Raw genomic sequence first — 18128 nt, forward strand, 5'->3', positions numbered from 1 at the left:
GCGCGGTGGACCGGTTATTTTACAAAAAAATCAGCCAGTCGTTAAGTTATTTTTACAGAACGTTTGCTATTTTGGTTTTGGACGAATTCCAAGAGTTCGTCTAGTATATTTTGTATTCGGGGCTAGTATCCGTCGGCTTCATGGGACACGTGGGATATTTATGCCGGAATAATGACTGGTCGAACTTGAATTCGCTCATCCATCTTGATCTTTCATGAACAAACCCATTACATACTCATTACAGAATATACAGGGTGAGATGTACTTGATATTTTGATTGGATTTATACCCATTTTGTTGCAACATCCTGTACATTAGAATGCAGTTTTTTTCTTAAATTTACTTTAAAAAACAATCTCGGTCAAGTCAGCATGCAAAATTCTTTGCAAATTTCAACTGTGAATATGTCCAGTACAATGGCATACTTTCGAGCGGAATGCTTTGGTGATTACTGAATGGTTGCTCTAAATGCTCTTAGTGTAACCACGTTTTCTGGCGTTCTAACATTCTCGGATACGCCAGGTGATTTCCTTTTAAGTATCGATACCGTTGACAATTCAGAAATATTTAAAAATACTCTGAGACAAGAAATGAAATTGTTTAAAGTAGTAAAGAATTTATTAACATTTTGAATCAAAAAATTATGTAAAATAATTTAAATTCATTTAATTTATTAAATTGCAGCGTCCAACTTTGTTACGCCTAGAATTTTGATACTGGAGAAAAAATGAGAATGTTTTAAAGTTAATTCTGTTACACCATAAAGGATAAAATGCTTGATGTTCTTCCCCAACTTTATATCTCCAACTCCTAAACTTTCAAAGATCGATTATCCAAACGAACGTGTTCAATTATCAATCGAGGTTTAAAAGCTCAACTTGAAATTCGCATTAATCACTTTCCCAAGTGTTTGGCAAATGGGATACCGATTTTCGAGAATTCAATCGGTCCCCCCGATAGGAGATTTACTCTTTTAGATTTCAAGTGGATCTTAGCTTGGACGCATTCCAACGATTCAAAAGGGTTTCAACAGATTTAAGACTTATTATTTATCATTCGCATTACTTTTCAAAGTATATGACAACATTAGGGAAACAAGAATGTGTAACGTTTTATGTAATGTAATGGTGAGTCAGGTCTGAACCAATCGGAACGTGACGGTAACGGTTCCGTGGCGAACGCTTTAATTTATTTATCGGGCGAAGGTAAACTTGGAGTTTGCGGAAATTGCAGGTGATAATTCAAATGGGACAGGTGCTTATCGAGTAACGTTAAAGGCGAGCCGAAGAAGAAAAACGGAAAGTCTTATTTAACGGTATAGGTGGATACCAATCTGTTAATTTGCAATTTCCAAACAACGTTAATTGCTTGTATTAGTAATCTTGCGAACGTGTGCGGCCATCGAACATTCGAATATGTATGCGAGAAGGCATTTGCGAAATAACTCGTTAAAGATTGAATTTGTTAGTATTGATGGATTGTGGAGTGTTGTTTTGTTTCTATTGCATCATATCGATAGATTTGAAATAGAAGTGGTAGGAAAAGAAAAGGAACTTGGAATTTTGCCATATCATGAAAGATAATTCATCAAAATCATTTCTACTTTTATTTTACACATTACTTTTGAATAACAACATGTAGTTTTTGTTATCTCTTATTTACTACCAGGAAATAAGTTTTTCGTTACACTCACTGCAATAATGACATTCCTACCATTAAAATTAAATTAGCCAATCTCCGCGGCAAACTTTTTCCAACTTCCCGGTAGAAATTGTAGGTGACCCGTCCTCGTAGCCCCACATTAGTGCTTCTTTGTTGAAAACCTGTTCTTCGTGTAACAGTATTCGAGCACGGCGGCGCCCGACTTTTTTCTTTTTTGCTCGCGTAACCCAAATTATCGCGTTTCTTACATCTCCTGCTTCTTTGCCCGGAGCAAAGAGCACATCATCATCCCGCGCTAAACGGGCGCGCAAATTCTTTGTAACAACAAATATCTTGTCGAGGACGGTGTGTAGTGAAAGGAAGCGGACGCGCCGTCGTGAGCAATCAAAAGAAAATTATGAAGCGTATAAATCGTTGTACCGTTAGCACGAAGAGAAGGATCGTGTGTATGTGTTCAGGACTGGATTTTGCAACACTAAACAACAATTAAAACTAAAATGTAGTAAACTGCCATATATAAACTAAACGATAAATGTTTATTTTATTTTATTTAAATTGAATGCTTTGTTTGGCATTTTTATATTCGAAATAAGATCTAGTCCGGATCTGTACATTCTTAAGAGTTTATGCTGGTTTCCTTATTGCGAGTCGTTGTCAGATGTCAACCACAAGAGAAAGACGAGTAAAACAATGGGGACAACACTACTCAGAGTATCTGTAACTGACACTGCACTGAATACGTACTATTATCTGTTCTGGAACTGAAGTACGCTACCTCATTGTGTGACTGATAAAGTTGAAAAGGTTTAGTTTATCGACCCAACCACTGTCAATGCCGGCGACAACTGCGCGAACTGAAAGATCTTTTTCAAAGTTATCATGAAATCGATTGTTTCAAAACAAAAAACCTTTCTAAAAATTTTTTGTTACTGTTGCAACATTGGACCACTTCTTCCTTATTATATGTTCTGTTAGATATAGTATGATTTTTACAATAATTACATTATAAATATGATAATTGTATCACTTAATGTGTTAAATTATCAATCATATTGTACAGTTAATAGTAAATAATTAATTTCATCATAAATAATATTATTACCGACAACCTTATAAGACGCCTATAAAAGATTAATAACTTATTAATAAATGAAAATTAAAAAAAAATACAATGGTAGTTAAACAACGTTAAATGATATAGCAGCGTAACCCAATAAATTAGTGTTAAGATATCGTAAAAGTTGTTTATAACTAAAACTGTTGCTAAAGCAATATAAGTAACACCTGTATTTATTATTCACAGACGTTTATACGCGTGAAGCATTCGGATTTTTAGTCCCATTTATCACTACGCATAATTCCAATATCGACGGGCGTCAAGCGTAACGAATAGTAAGAGTTAACACACTGTTTTGCATAAATACTCTGTGGTTATAAAACAGGTGGTTAATTCGCTTAATTGTATTCGGTCGAGTTGATTGTTTACCTCGAAAGTGAACTAATGATTAATTCAAAAAAGATAATTGTGCTCTTATTAATATTCACAGATACATAGTTACTGATATAATGATTTAGTATGATTTAATAAAAAAAATATTACTAAATGTTGCACAAGAGATACGTCGATTAGCATTAATTTCCAATTAAAATAAATGTCACATGAATTAATAGCGATTACGGTCGCGTTCCGTGGTTTCAGGTTGAGATAAAAATTAAAAAGAATCATATGGCATTTGCAGTTAACGTGCTGAGAAAATTACTCAACCACTACACTGCTCCTGTGTCAGGTGTGTAATTTGCCGGGTGGGGTTATTAAACCATTCTAAAGATTAAAATTTGTTTATTTAAACAAATGCGCCGGTACTTTAAGGAAGATTGATGTTTAACATCAATTTTGAGGTGACGTGAATGCGTAAATAAATGTTTGAACAAAGTACAATTGGCACCGGTTTTAACAATGTTTAATATCTCTTTAAAAATTATCAAGTAATAAAGTATATACCGTATTTTCTCGAATCTAATCCGCACCCTTTTTACAAATTTTATATGCTCTAAAATCAAATGCGGATTACAATCGGATGTGGATTACATTGGAAAACCAACTTTTTTACCATCATTGCATTGTTAAAATCGAGGTGCGGATTAGATTCGAGTGCGGATAAGATTCGAGAAAATACGGTACTTATAATTCGTCGCCTACAAATTAAATATTACATGCTACCTTTTTGAAATCCTATTTTGAAATGAACACCCATATCATTACAAATAACTTTCCAAAATAGTCTAGAAGGTAAATGCGATGGCATGTCTGCGGTCATCTGCGGTGCCCATATTAATACAGTGCGCTCGGAAGAGACTCTCCGTTTGTCTTTTTGGCCTGTGGGTCGTATGGCGTGACTCACTGCGAAAATATTAATGTGACTGACCTAACGTCTAGTGGGATTCGTTGTGTATAAATACGACAACCGCGACAAATTTACAAAATAAATTAAACTAAAAATCTCTTAATTAAATATTTTCAACATTTTACTTAACAGGTTAATCTTACAGTACAATTAAAACGTAAATCAAGATACTGATAATTAGTATCCTTGACGAGTTCACTGCCGCCGTTTCCGAAGTAGTGAGAAGAGAGCCCTCAAGTTCACCTGCCGCCATTTCAAAACGCACGCAGTTGTGAAGAGCTCTCTTTATTCACGAGCGTTCGTTCTGCTCCTTTTGGCCTCGAGTTCTTTTCAGATCGCCCCACTTTTATAATTGCGTTCATTCTTTGCCCTTTTTATTCCGTTCTTTGATCGTGACCCGTAATTATTTTCACACAAAAACGAATTACAATGAAAAGTATTAAATGAAAATCATGTTTTCAAATAACTTCCCATATTTTCAAGTCCCTTAATTTGAAGGATCAAAATTGATCGTTTACAAGAAATACTACTTTATAGGGAAACATTTACTTTCTATGCGCGTTTATGCACTTACGTATCAAAGTAAAAGTAATACGCTCCGTTGAGCAATGAAAACCGAGCGTAAGCACAAATAACAACAAACGCCCGTGTAATAAATAAATCGGCGCACAAATGCTATAAATAACACGGCTATGATAATCAACGGCGGAGCTTTAATTACTACGTGATTTACCAAGACAATTAATTATGTGGATAAATCAAAGATAAGGAACATTAACGATACAACTCAAACCAACAAAATGTTAATTAAGTATTTATTATTTTACAAGTTTGGCAAATATTCATTAGCTCAATGATCTAAAATCTGATATGCTTCGGACATGCGATAAAGACTTTTGGCAGTAATGATCTTGTAAGCCACACTTGGGAGTTCGTTGTAAGGTGAATACTCTTGTAGCGTCTACATTGATCTACTTGGAATTCAATATTTGATGATTAATATGACAAAATCCTTAGTTTAAGAAGCGAATCTCAGCCAAATTTCTACCTAAACACAGTAGGAAATTCTGGAGTCTCGCCATTTGTGTACAAATAGTGTACAAAATATAATATTAGTTACTTGTAAGCATGATAAATATGAATATGGTTTTGTCACAATGACCATGACACTTTGTAGGGTCCAAAATCCAAACAAACAGAAAGTCTAATCTGTCGATGATTAAGCATAATAAAGTTCCGTAATCCAAGCTGAGAAATTGGAGCGCCTCAGCTGGATTCTATCCACCGCTCTTCGAGTTGCTGTATATATCCATAATTTCGATTATCCAGTTTCGGCATTACTTTCCACTTTTCGTTTTTAAGAAAAAAATTTGCAATTATTCTGACTGGATGGTGTCTAGATCATCTATCTGAAAATCCTCGATACTCCAATTCTTTAAACTACTATTATTTACAATTTGTGCTATAATTTGCTATGATAAAGACCATGAGTGATGTCCTCTAACCAGAGAGCCAACAAAGCGTCAATCATCAAAAATGTTTTTTATTTTCTTATGTACCCGAATTGTTTATTTAAACTTCTGTAAACTAAACTAAGTTTGTATTGAATTCTTCAATATAATGTTTGGTGTTGTCGATTAAACATTGACTTTGATATCGTTTATATATCTGCATCTCGTGTTAGAAGTTACTATACAAAACCAACACGCGAACGAAGGTCGTTTATATTCTCCGATTTCTACTAGAGGGCGATAGCGGACACGTGCCTGTGTGATATACACGAAACAAAGGATCTCGTCGTTCGCATTTACATTGCAAGGTCTTAGGCGCGTCGCGGTCTGGTGAGTAGCAGACCGTCGACGTCCAAATACATCCAACCGGAATATTTTAGCACGTTTCTGACGAAATAACATCCCGGTATGAGGACGCAAAAAAATAAGATAAATTTTATAACATTTATGCCTTATGTAATCGTTGTTGGATTGTGAAGGTTATTTTTTAATGCCACGTGCTAATAAAGTCTTTTGCTTGGATTAGATCAATAATTCATTCAACAGAGTGCCGGTAATTTACGAGTAATAGAAACGGTGATAAGTAAATCTAAAGGTTATTTCGAAGTAAAATCTGTCTTTGTTTATATTGCGTGTAATCCGGATTTAAAGCGTCGTAATTTATTTTTGGAATTTTGGCAAGGTTGACAGGACCGAGTCAATGCATCTCGTGAATCTTTGTGTTTCCGTGTCGACTGTTCAAATTTTTGGGCACGTTCCATGGCTTAATAACGCTATAAATATAAAAATATTCTGACGTACATCGCACGAATATTTTCTACAAATATGGTACTAAAAAAGAACGAAAATAACAACTAAACGTCGTTAGTAGTATTCTTAATTAACGTATATGCTACAACAAACACAAACTATCTCGTGGAATTTATCGTAAACGAGCACTAACAAGCCGATGTGATGCAATTGTGACATAATAACGACCCTTAATTGCGCGGGTCGTTGATCCCAGCATAATGCGACCGTTAATAGGTAACGATATCTTTATGACCGCTTGACTTCATGAATAATAAACACGAGTTCCAAGTCGCGACCACGAAGAGGCGAATGTTTTGCGTGTCGTTGATTAAAATCTTCAAGCAATTTATAGCGAAAATAAAGATAAACAATAGATACATAAAAAAAATCACTTTAACTTTAAACAAGATTTTCCAATTTTCGTTTATGAACTTACCATTTTCAACGTTTCTTCAGGTCGTAAAAGATAAAACATAGACTGCAGGTGTTTTTGAATTTTACTGCCATTGGCACCGGTTCGTCTACTAGACTTGTGAGCCTCTGCCGGCAACACGAGTGCCGTACCCTTTCCAGCAAAGTAACATTCGCTGAGACTGTAAAAGAAAAGAGAAAAAATTTAGTATTAAATACATCTGTGGTGATTACAATTATATGCAAAAATATGGGGAAAAGTTTTATAACAAATAATAACTTTATGTTGTTTACTATTCTGATTACTATAAGTTACAAATATTTCACATGAACTTTTTTCTTATTTTTGTTACACCATGTTTGATCATTTAACCAAGACACGAAGCTCACCTGCCGACATCGACGTCGGTTTTCAAGTAAATGTAACAATGAGGATCCAATATGGAAACACCTTTATTTTTCGTCACGATCGCGTATCTCAGTTCGTTAAAACCACGTACTTACGGTACCGCGCGCTAAACTAATGAAACCTAGACTAAACTCGGTTACAATAACGCGATGTTCAGACGTCCAACTCGCACAAAAGTCGTAGGCGGTTTCGAACCGCACGAAATGATATTGTACACGTCACTAACGCTTTTAATATTACGTTACGAATATGAAAAAAAAAAGTTAGTATTAAAAAATAGGTTACGTTTTTGTATCTTTCGATAATATCTAACACAATTGTAACTAAAGCCAAGGGGCGTATCTCGTATATCATCCAACACTGACATATAATCTCTATTTAAACCCTACTAGAAGTAGTAAACTAGATAAAAAGGAGGCGGAGTCCTCGCCCTAATTTACATATAGATTCGTTTCTTTTGGACAACCTCGAACGTATTTCGAGCCGTTCGTTTACAGTTATTATAAAATAACGAATGTCTATGCCAATTTATCGCTAACGTAAGTGTGCAGTAATTATAAAAGTACTTTTTAAAATATCTTATACATAGTAGTAGTATTCACTAAAATCTTATACCATATTTTAGTAATTTAAGAATATAAGAAATCTTATAATTAAAAAAGTATATTTTTTTGGTAACAAAACTGTGTTAATCTGGTGGCCCAGATATATTGAACGGCGTATAGCCGTTAAACCTTGGCACTTTTCGGATAAATATCTTTGGATACACGTGCGACGACAACTAACGAACCCCCAGCAACCAGATGTTGGCAAAGTACTTTACAAAACAATTTTAAATCTAAAATACTAACCACTTCGTTTAAGAAATATTTGTAATAAATAACTCCACGCATTTTGCGATTGAACAAGTATTTGCGTATCTGACAAATTACAAAACAACACTGAGATTACGAGAGTGCGTTTTACAACAGATTAAGATAATAGATTAACAATTTATTTATACGTAAAATAAAAGCGAAATTTAATGTCATTACAAAACTCATCTCAAAATAATATTTGGTTTTAAATCTTAGGAAAAATGATTTAAATCGTTGTAGTTTAGCAAATTAGTAATTATTTAGATCAATTTAGTGTGGTGTAAGATATGATGCAGTATAATCTAAAACTTGGCTTAGCACTCTAAGTTCTTCTGTTGGTGTCGAATACATCACATAGTTAGGACCTTGAAACGAAATATATGGTTATGTCTAGAATTTAATCCGTTCTTTATACCTACATTGATTTACGATTTTTTAACTCTTTGCTCCAATTGGACGGTGCTGCTTTAGGTGTTCAAGTTAGTCTCTAGAAGACTATGCACTGCTTAATATGGCTGACCTTTAAGCAACATATCTAGCGAGTTGATTTACCCAAAATTACCAGTGGCCTATGTTATTCAGAAGTTGAAGCTGAGTAGTGATGCTCAGAATGTTCCCAGAGTCAGTAGACTCACTAACTGGGGAGATGAGACTAGTGTGTGAAGTCGAGAGTAAGCACTGATGGATCGCATACGACAAGAGTTTAAGTAGGCATCCAGGAGTGTGGTTTCGTAAATCTGTGATCTCTAATTCTAACCAAGCTGCTCGGTTAATCTTTTGCAAAACTCGTCGATACTCGACCGTAGATCAGTGGAAACAACCATAGGACCCATATTGCTTTCACGACGACAAAGCTAGCTGCCTAAATAAACTGGCCTGTCCAGAGCCCAAACCTGAACCTCATTGAGAACTTCTGGAGCTAAAACGAAGTTATTGGTAGATAATGTAATGCGTGAGAAGAGAGACTGGCTACTCATACCTACATTACGGAGACTATTTTTAATACCAACCTTGAAACTGCCATGATAGGCCACCCCCTGAAACCCCAGCACTATATATCTTCTCTTCTATACTCTTCTCTCTACTTTTTATGCATTCTTTATGCATCTAGGTTAAACAAAAATTAAAAAAAAATAATAATCGTTTATAGTTTTAAGGAGTTTTTGTTCCATTTCTGAAAGAAATTGGATGAATCACATTTGTATTATACAGGTTCTTAAAATGCTTAAAAATCAATGATTAATCCGGAAATTCATCCGACCAAAAATAAAACGCCAACCAATATTTTCGAATATACGTTATACAAATGCCATAAACGTGAATCAGCAACGTCAATCAAAAGTAAAATTGGACCCACCATATTATTATTATTATTATCTCAATCTGTTCCACAAACACAAAATTATACCTATTCATGTTAGATTTTTTTATCACAATAATCAATAACGTATGTTCATTGGAGAACAGTAAACGAGAAAAACGAGACGTATACATGAACTTTTCTTGAAAATCATAGTTAAAAATTGTTATCATTTATCCCTGTAATTCAAGAACGCTCTGTATAGATAGGGATCCCATTACCATTTCCTTGGTTGATTGCGTGTAATGGAGACTGCACATACACCGTCAACTTAAATCATATCCCGTGGGCTTTTAAAGAGCACAATGGTCGTTCACCTGTCGGCAATAACTGTAAACAAACTGGTCTGCCGGGAGAGAGAGCCCCAGACTGGAAGAAGAATCGCCCGCGGGTTCAGTACGGATAGTTTAGAAAGGTCCCGTTCTTCGCTCGAAGATATCTTTACTGCAGCAAATCGTAAAAAAACTTCCTCCTATCATTCAAAAAAACTAGTAACACAAATTCTAATAAGAAATAGCACAAAAAGAGAGTCTGTCAAGATTAATTAACTATTGAGAAATTTTCTGACTCTTTGTTATTGGAGGCCGTGAACCTGAACTATTCGTTTAGGAAAACGTAACAGTTTAACGTAATAGCCTTTTTCGGTAACGGCTGGCCCACTTTATACGGCTTTTGACTTTCGATTGTGCAACGGCATCGGCCTTATTTAAAAGACCGTGCCAACTCTCGCCTTTTCGACGTTTACACTTTTTTAGCCGCTCTAATTACCAATATTGCGAAATAGTATATTGGCGCAAAGGTATACCAGACTGTTGGAATGTTGGTTAAAAAGCCAGTTGGCTATATTACGTGAACGTGATTTTAACACAAAATATAAGCGAGCCGAATTAAGTAACTCGTATTTCAGAGTTCAAATAATAACACTTCAAAATCTAGAGAAATAATCAAACAAAGGAAATGATTTTCTAATAAACATCAGAGTAGAAAGTTTCACATATCTTAAAAAAAAACTAGATGAAATTAAAGTAATTGCGTAGAATGTATTACTAGGTTACTAGAACTTCCTTTACACGACGACTTTACGTTAAATCGTTGTGTGATTTATGGTGTTCTCTTCGGCTTATTCCTGCCCTCGGGGCGTCGTGACCGAGTGCACTTAGACCGACGTGCATTATCACTAATGTCTCTATAATTTCCAGACAATGGGTCGATTGTTAAAGCGCCGTGTGCCACGAGAGATCCGATAATTAGGACGATCGATCTCGCATGCCCGGGGAAAATTGAACAAATTTTCTCCCGCGAAGTGGTGAAGGCGTCGGAACGTGAAAGCGGCCACCCTGAAGAAATTGAACGCTGGACGGTATATGCATCGCCCACGATATGAATCACGCGATCCGTAAAAAAAGCGGAGGTCGCCGAACCGTTTCCGCACGGTTCTGTTAAGTAGGACACGCATCGCGAAAAAGGGGAAAAGATTCGTTTACATTCGCAGCAGACCATTGTTCGACACAGGTCGTAAATAACTGACTATCGCGAGCCTTTGTGACAACTGACAATAGGTCGCCAAGTAATGGATATTCTACGAAAAGTATGCCAAAACCTTACAAATTAAAAAATCTAATAATGTTTAACTTCAAAATGCTCACAAAATGTTGCCAAATTAATTATTTGTAAATTTGAGGATTTTTTCTGTTGAACAAAAACTATTAAGAACAATTGCATCGTATAGGTATGGTGTACTGTGATTTGCAATACATGGAGAAGGTGCTACTTATTAGGAACCATTAAGAGACATTTGGAGGAACCGTAGCTATTCGGAGGAATTAGAAGCCATTTTGAGGTGTATCAGAAATCATTATTACATTATTGCACTAGAATTTAACTTGCTTCAAACTTGATAACAATGTAATCATTCAAATAAGTAACGTCAAAATTTTTCTATCAATATTGTCTCTTCTCAAGATACTTTCATGATCATTCTTAAGGTAGAAAACGTAGATTAAAGATTCGCTCCATATGGTAGTATCCTCTTTTAGTATGACGTTCAGGTGTACGTCCCAAGCTTATAATAGTTATCTTAAATGGGTGTATTATCCAAGCAGATTTAGCTCCGTTTATGACCATAGCACGTGGCAAGATAGCCGCGGAAGGAATGAATGTGACATTAAGTCATGGTAGGTGAACACTCACACTTTGCAAATTTCACCATAGCTTTTAAGAACGCGAATGTTATCAAATATAGCTAGCGGTCGTTTACATTATAAACGATATTCGTAACGAGCGATTCATTATGTATACACAACGTGCGGAAATTTCCCACGCGTTATTACCTCGAGAGCGATAACGGCTAAGAGCAATTACGCGCGATCTGTTACTTGAATGTCACCGGACGAGCAAAACCGTGACGGTTCTTTTAGTCACAGCAACGTTATAATTCCTTAAGTGAACGTGTGCAACAATAACGACTTTCTCCGCGGATGCATTCTCTTACAGATGAAGGGAATTGTCATAGAACCGTAACTTAAACGTGAAGAGTACAATTTTCCATTTTCCGGTGATTTAAAATTTAAAACCGACGCACAGTGGTCTAAATTCGAAAAAACCCGAACAAAAATATTTTAATGCAGTTTGGGTTGAGATAATTTTTTGAAACTTGGTATGTGGCTATAGGACTATATGCTAAAGACTTTGTGAACTTTTCGATCAAATATGTCAACCGGAAGTACTAATTTACTTGAGGCCACAGTCTATTTTTTTCATATAATTTAGGTCCTTAGAATTGGATAAATACAAAATTTTATACAACGCTATTAAATCGTGAAGGATAGCTAAATACAAAATTGTTTAAACTAAATTGGTTATATAGTTTACTTCGATGTAAGGTTTCTATAAATAAATCTTTAACTACAGAGTGTCTCACATATCTGGTTCGTTAGAACTTTTTCAGGTTCCACTATTCGTACAATTTTGAAATTTTGGTAGCATGGGTTGTTCATTCGGAACTTTCAATCTAAAATATTTTCAAGATGGCTGCCACTTCCGGTCTACCGAAGTAGACCATAACTTCGTTATTTTAAATGGAATGCTATAGTTTTTATTACACCATTTGATTGTACGTAAAAAATAGGTCAACTTTGATAAAAGTTATTGGTACCTAGCGTTTTTTGTTTTCGAGTTATTTTGGTTCTAAACTTTTTTTGGTAAATTTCACCATGCTCTTTAAAACCCCATATCTCAGCCAACGTTCATTCAAAAAAGGTCTAAATTGGTACGATTATTCTTCAAGTGCTGTCAAGTAGATTGTCATTTGTTGTATCGGAGTATCTTATACAGGCTGGTCCAAAATTGAATTATTGTTTCTCCATTTTCAATGGCGAGAAAGTAGAAAATTTTAAATGGAACGAACCATGCTTTTTTAGCCTATCAGAAATGGACTTTAATTATCTATAACTTATCTACGTTGCTTAACAATATGTGTTTCTTCTTGTTCTGTTTCAGACCATTCTTCGTCATCTTCATCTTCGTTGCATCCTGCCTCATATAGCTCTTGTTCTGATTCTTGTTCTTCGTCATATTCATCTTCTTTTTCGCCATCTTTTTCTTCTTCCTGGTCTTCTACATTGTCTATTATAAGTAATCTTTTAGTCTCGATACTCATCTTTTTATGTTTTCTAGAAATGTGCTGTTGAAAATTACTTATAAATGGATGTGAGCTGGGGGGGGGTGAAATGGGGCTGAGTAGCAGTCTTTTAAATAGATCTTCATTCGTATCCAGTCTACTACATTTCCTTGTGTGGCTCTCTCTAAATTTTCGGATTTTTTTGTTATTAGCTTCTTGCGGATCTTCCGACAACTCTCCAATAGGTAGTAGAGCTTCTTTAATGACTGCAGATCCATGTATCAAAATTTTATGAACGCTGGTTGGCATATAGTACCAACTATAAAATGGACGTACTTTTCGGCAGTTTTGAAACAATATTTATCAAATTCATTGTAATTAATATTGTACCCACTGTTTATTGCAGCCAAAACAACGCCAAATCGCTGTATTAGTTCCTCGTCAATTCCTTAAATGAAGTATAAAGTGATTAGTACATGCGCGCTTACTATAAAATTGTCATAACAGTAATCTCTGATGATAATTTATTAAAACTACGTATCAACTAGTCACCTTCCAAGTTCTAATTTCTAATCTATATGAAATGTGAGGCAGACACACAAAAAACCGAATGTATGCATGGAGAACAGACAAACCAAACTTAAAACCTTCTAGCTCTACCGTTCATCTGTAAAATTTTTGCTCTGCATAAATAACATTCCATTCCAGATGATTCCTTCAAATTCCCATCAAAGAATTACAGACCTACAACATGTATGAATAATTCAAATAAAGTTTTAAGAAAACGAAGACTTTATACCTTGCCATCCACCATCGTGAAATAAAGAGAAAAGTTAACAAAACTTACACATTTTGAGGTATATGGCTGAAGGGAGCTTATTTGGTTTGAAATATATATTTTTCTTCGGTTCTTATAAGAGCGGCATTTTCATGCACCCATTGTAATCTAATCGGTCAAGAAAACCGTATAGATTATGGTGTGGGGTTCTTCCACAATACAATATTATTATCATTGTCTTCCAATCGTAATGGGACTAGGAAGACACAAATAGCGAATCATGTTTTCCCTCTGCATTTGTGATGAACTTTTGTTTATAAGTCGAATGACATCCGCTACCATCAAACCCCCACTTACAACGTAATATAGAATTTACATTTACATTTGGATAATTATCGAAACATTTAAAAAAAATTTTTTAAATATTATTTAATAAAACTGGTTCGAAGTGTTTCTGAAGAAAGTTGCAACATGGCATCCGAAACGTCAAACCTTTTCTTAAAAGATGCACGGCAAAACCCGAAAGTTTCTAGTGTTAGTTCTAGTTTTAGTTCTAATTTTAGTTCAATTAACTCCGGCCGTGAAAGCCTTCGTACTTACAAAAAAAGTAGATATTTCAAGTGTTCCAGTTTTTTGCCGCACTGTATCTAACAACCACTTCCGGTTGTTAGATATGCCTGAAACTTTAAGTCTGGTATTCTATTATTGTTATGCAAGTTTACACCAAATATGTGAGATTTATCTTTTAAGAAAAAGAATATAAGCATTTTATATGAAAACGGTCAAATAACACACTCAGTCACTGATCATCTTTGATCGTTAATATCTTGGAAAGGAGCAAGTTAAAGCAAGATGTGGTTATCATGTTATATAGAGCACATCTCAAAGAATAAGAATATTCTAGCGACAAAAGTTCTTCTTGCGTCTTCTGCGAGATATATATGTTAAAACATTTGGTTGTAACTTCAAGTAGGTGTTAATTAGCTTTAAAAGAAGTGCTTATTACGTATTTCTGCAAAAATATTTTAAATATTAGAAAAGTGCCAAATGAAGACCTTTCTATACTGTTCAAGATAGCTACAACGCATTGTCTTGAAAAAATGGAACACAATATATTTTCTTCATCTAAAGTTGTAGCATTTTATGATATTTAATACACAAGAATTGTAGTACTGTTTTACTGCGTACAGTTAGCACTAGAAAGTACATAACACTTTATTCCTTTCACCTCTCAGTCTATTAGGACCTAAAGTACATATAACATGTAAAAAAAAACGAAAAAAAAAATGTTGAAAATTTGATTTTCGTTCACATTTTACCGCTTGTGGACCACTGTGCGACGTGATAAATCTCGTAAGAGAAAGCTCAAGACTACACCCTTTTTACTATTGACCTTCAAATTAATTTATTTCACTTATCATTTTCTTTCAGGAAATGACTAAGTACACATTTAAACAGCGTGACCTTAGTACTAACAATAAATCAAAGGAGTATAAACTCTTATCTTGCGATAATTATTTGAGCTTAAAACGACTTTTTGGGATTATAAATGAGTCAGTGAAAATTAAATTTTAATTAAGTTAAAACTCTCATATTTTACACACAAGATATTATTTCCCTATAATCCCTTGTGATACATTGAATAGAGGGGAGTAAGTGAAAAATATATTCCCACGTGTGTCGAGTCGAAAATAGGGCAAGTTTCCATTGCTTTTCAGGCCAGGCACGTGTCGGCGCGCTGCAGTTACTCGATCTCGTGGGACTTTTCGCCATTGCGGGAGGAGAAAGCTGCAAAGTGTGGGCAGACGAACCGTCATTAGCACCGCCCTTGCGTCTGCAAGACCGATAAAGCAACTCATCCGTGGAGAAACGAACACCCAAGATAGAAAACCATAAAGTTGTAATGTCCTTAGATCCATATAAAGGCAAATAGGTCAACCGAAAAAGGTTCAAAATCTCTATGAGGGATGTTACAGCCGACACTACATTAAACTAATATCATTTTGCTACAAAACGAGTTCTTTCGATTTCTCTTGAATATTCACTACTCTTAAGAGGAACTTAAAAATCAGCATCACCGGATGGGTAAAATTCAATTAGATTAGATCGCCAATTTACGCGGCAGCACAGACGCTCCTCGTGCCGTTATTTACAATCTGATTAACCTCGGCGCTAAACAGGCCTTTTCAATTCGCCACGGGCGTTTAATTCGATGAATATGAATAGGGACGAAAGCCGGTTCGCGTTGCTAATGCAAGAACGTCGAGTAGTGAATGGGAATTTATCAGAGAGGTTTCGCGATCTAATGGCTTGGCGATACGCAAAATAAAATAAACGAGAAGAAACTCGATTGCATACGATCATCTGAACGCAACGACCAAAGAGACGTATATAGGTTAAAGCCCACACGTGTGGCCCCTCATCCGGCCCTTCTTCCCTCCCGACCCGTGAACTGCGAACTTCTCGGTTAGTGGGCTATAAGGTCAACTGCTACTGGCTCCAGATGCTGCAACGTCTATTGCGGATTCTCTATTTAGTATGCGCAACGATATATCAATTCCCAACTAAATGTAAAATCTAAATGAAACGTAATTTAGTAACAAATCAAATGTAAAATTATATGTAGTACTTAACAAACATGTATGTTACTAACAATTTTATGAAACTTGATTGGTTTAATTAAAATTTAACCCAAAAAATGACCACATAAAATTTTAATCTTAAATCTTTTTCTTATGCGGTTGAACGTGGGATCGTTGACTTCCAAGGGACAAAGACCCCGTTCCTCAGCAATTTACCCCAAGCGGGGGCAACACTTTCGATCACGCGAGGGTTGTTTGCCGTCGGCCATTGCCCCGACACTACACACACAAAGTAATCCAGATTGGAGAAAAGATAAGTCCGGAGACTGGCGCGTACTTTATTAATGCAAGGCGTCGCCAATTACCGACCGTTTCGCTCCATTTTTTCGTCTTCTCGTTGCCTCTCGGAGACAAAGCACTCCAGCATTCTTCGTCGGTGATTACCAGAGCCCGATTGTCCCGGCATTGTAACTCTGAAGGACTTCGTCATGCAAAGCCCGCAAGCTTAATAAACTGCTTCCGAAGAGAGTCATTACAGTTGAAACATGTAAAAATATGATAATAGATTTCTGGGGAAGCCAAGCTGAAACTACAGCAGTAATAAATGCCTGGTCATTAATAATCTTAATGTAAATTACGTCCTTGACATCGTAAATGGGGTTTTTATACTACGAAACTGATTTAACTACTTTACCCTTGAAAATAATCATTTGTATTTAAGTATGCATTTTTTTCAATTACAATAAAAGTGGTTTTGAAGGTTAGTATCTCTTCTAAAGAGTAAGGACGTAACCATCAAAGGACCTTTCAACAGGTAAACCACAACAGGTGCATCCATTAAGCGATTAAATCAAGTACAAAATTCAACCTCGTACGATTTCGGGGCGTATCCCAAAGGATCCTTAAATTACCCTAAAGAATCGTCCTATAAATCATTTTCGTCGAGGCGGATCCCGTTCTGTCAAGAAAAAAAGGATAGGTTACGTTACCAATTAAGGGACGTTACAAAGAACGCTTTGTGTATGGAAGAATTTCGTTGCTTTTTTTCCTTGGTCCCAGGTTGGTTTTAAGCGAGTACGATCAACGATGGATAATGCTCGACACTGTATCGCACAATATGGTTAAGGACGCGTGTTGTTACAAACGTTCACGCGCGCGTGAAATGAGTCAATGCAAACAGAGGATTGTCTGTATGTTTGGCTGTATATTTAGACGAAGAGATTAGTTAGACGGTGGAATATTTATCCTTGGCCTAAATGATCGTATAAACATTGCTTTCTAATTCTAGATACGGAACATTATTTGCAAAACATTGGGGTGCGTTGGCATTTGAACAGTTCAACGCACTGTTAATTTCGTTCCCATCGAATGCAATCTATTTCGTTTTACCCAGTTATATTAAACGATAAATCTAAATCACTGTTATTATTAATATGCCCAGTAACCTATAGTTAGTTGTCCGTCTATGTCCAATAGTAATTAAGTTTAACAGCTGGAATGCATCTTCATTACTGGGATATCGGCGAAGCTGTAACTCGATGTGATACTCTATTAAGCGTTTATGTGATAATACAACTTAGGTAATGTTCTAATATAGAATTTAACATGGGATAAAAAGTGGGTAGTAACTTTATATCCAACTCGATTACAGCACGGCGAAACAATAACGATCATTGTTCCCCTATTGACGACAACTGGATTCGTACGCGCTTCTATTGTTAGCCTACGAACAATCTCTCAAC

General features: G+C 35.7%; 1 protein-coding gene across 4 annotated transcripts in view; it reads right to left on the reverse strand.

The window, feature by feature from the left end:
* Positions 1 to 18128, reverse strand: part of LOC111427471 (Protein phosphatase Slingshot) — a 139453-nt gene that overhangs the window by 24978 nt on the left and 96347 nt on the right. For 3 of the 4 annotated variants that reach the window (XM_071194136.1, XM_023062634.2, XM_023062633.2), the window contains exon 3: positions 6807 to 6963. In XM_071194136.1, the coding sequence (XP_071050237.1) occupies positions 6807 to 6845 (39 nt within the window). In that variant the 5' untranslated portion in view covers positions 6846 to 6963. Of the gene's footprint in view, positions 1 to 6806; positions 6964 to 7171; positions 7329 to 18128 lie in introns of those variants that run through there. The other variant, XM_023062635.2, reaches the window with a different exon arrangement.

Source organism: Onthophagus taurus, chromosome 2, assembly GCF_036711975.1.
Source record: "Onthophagus taurus isolate NC chromosome 2, IU_Otau_3.0, whole genome shotgun sequence".
Lineage (NCBI taxonomy): Eukaryota > Metazoa > Arthropoda > Insecta > Coleoptera > Scarabaeidae > Onthophagus > Onthophagus taurus.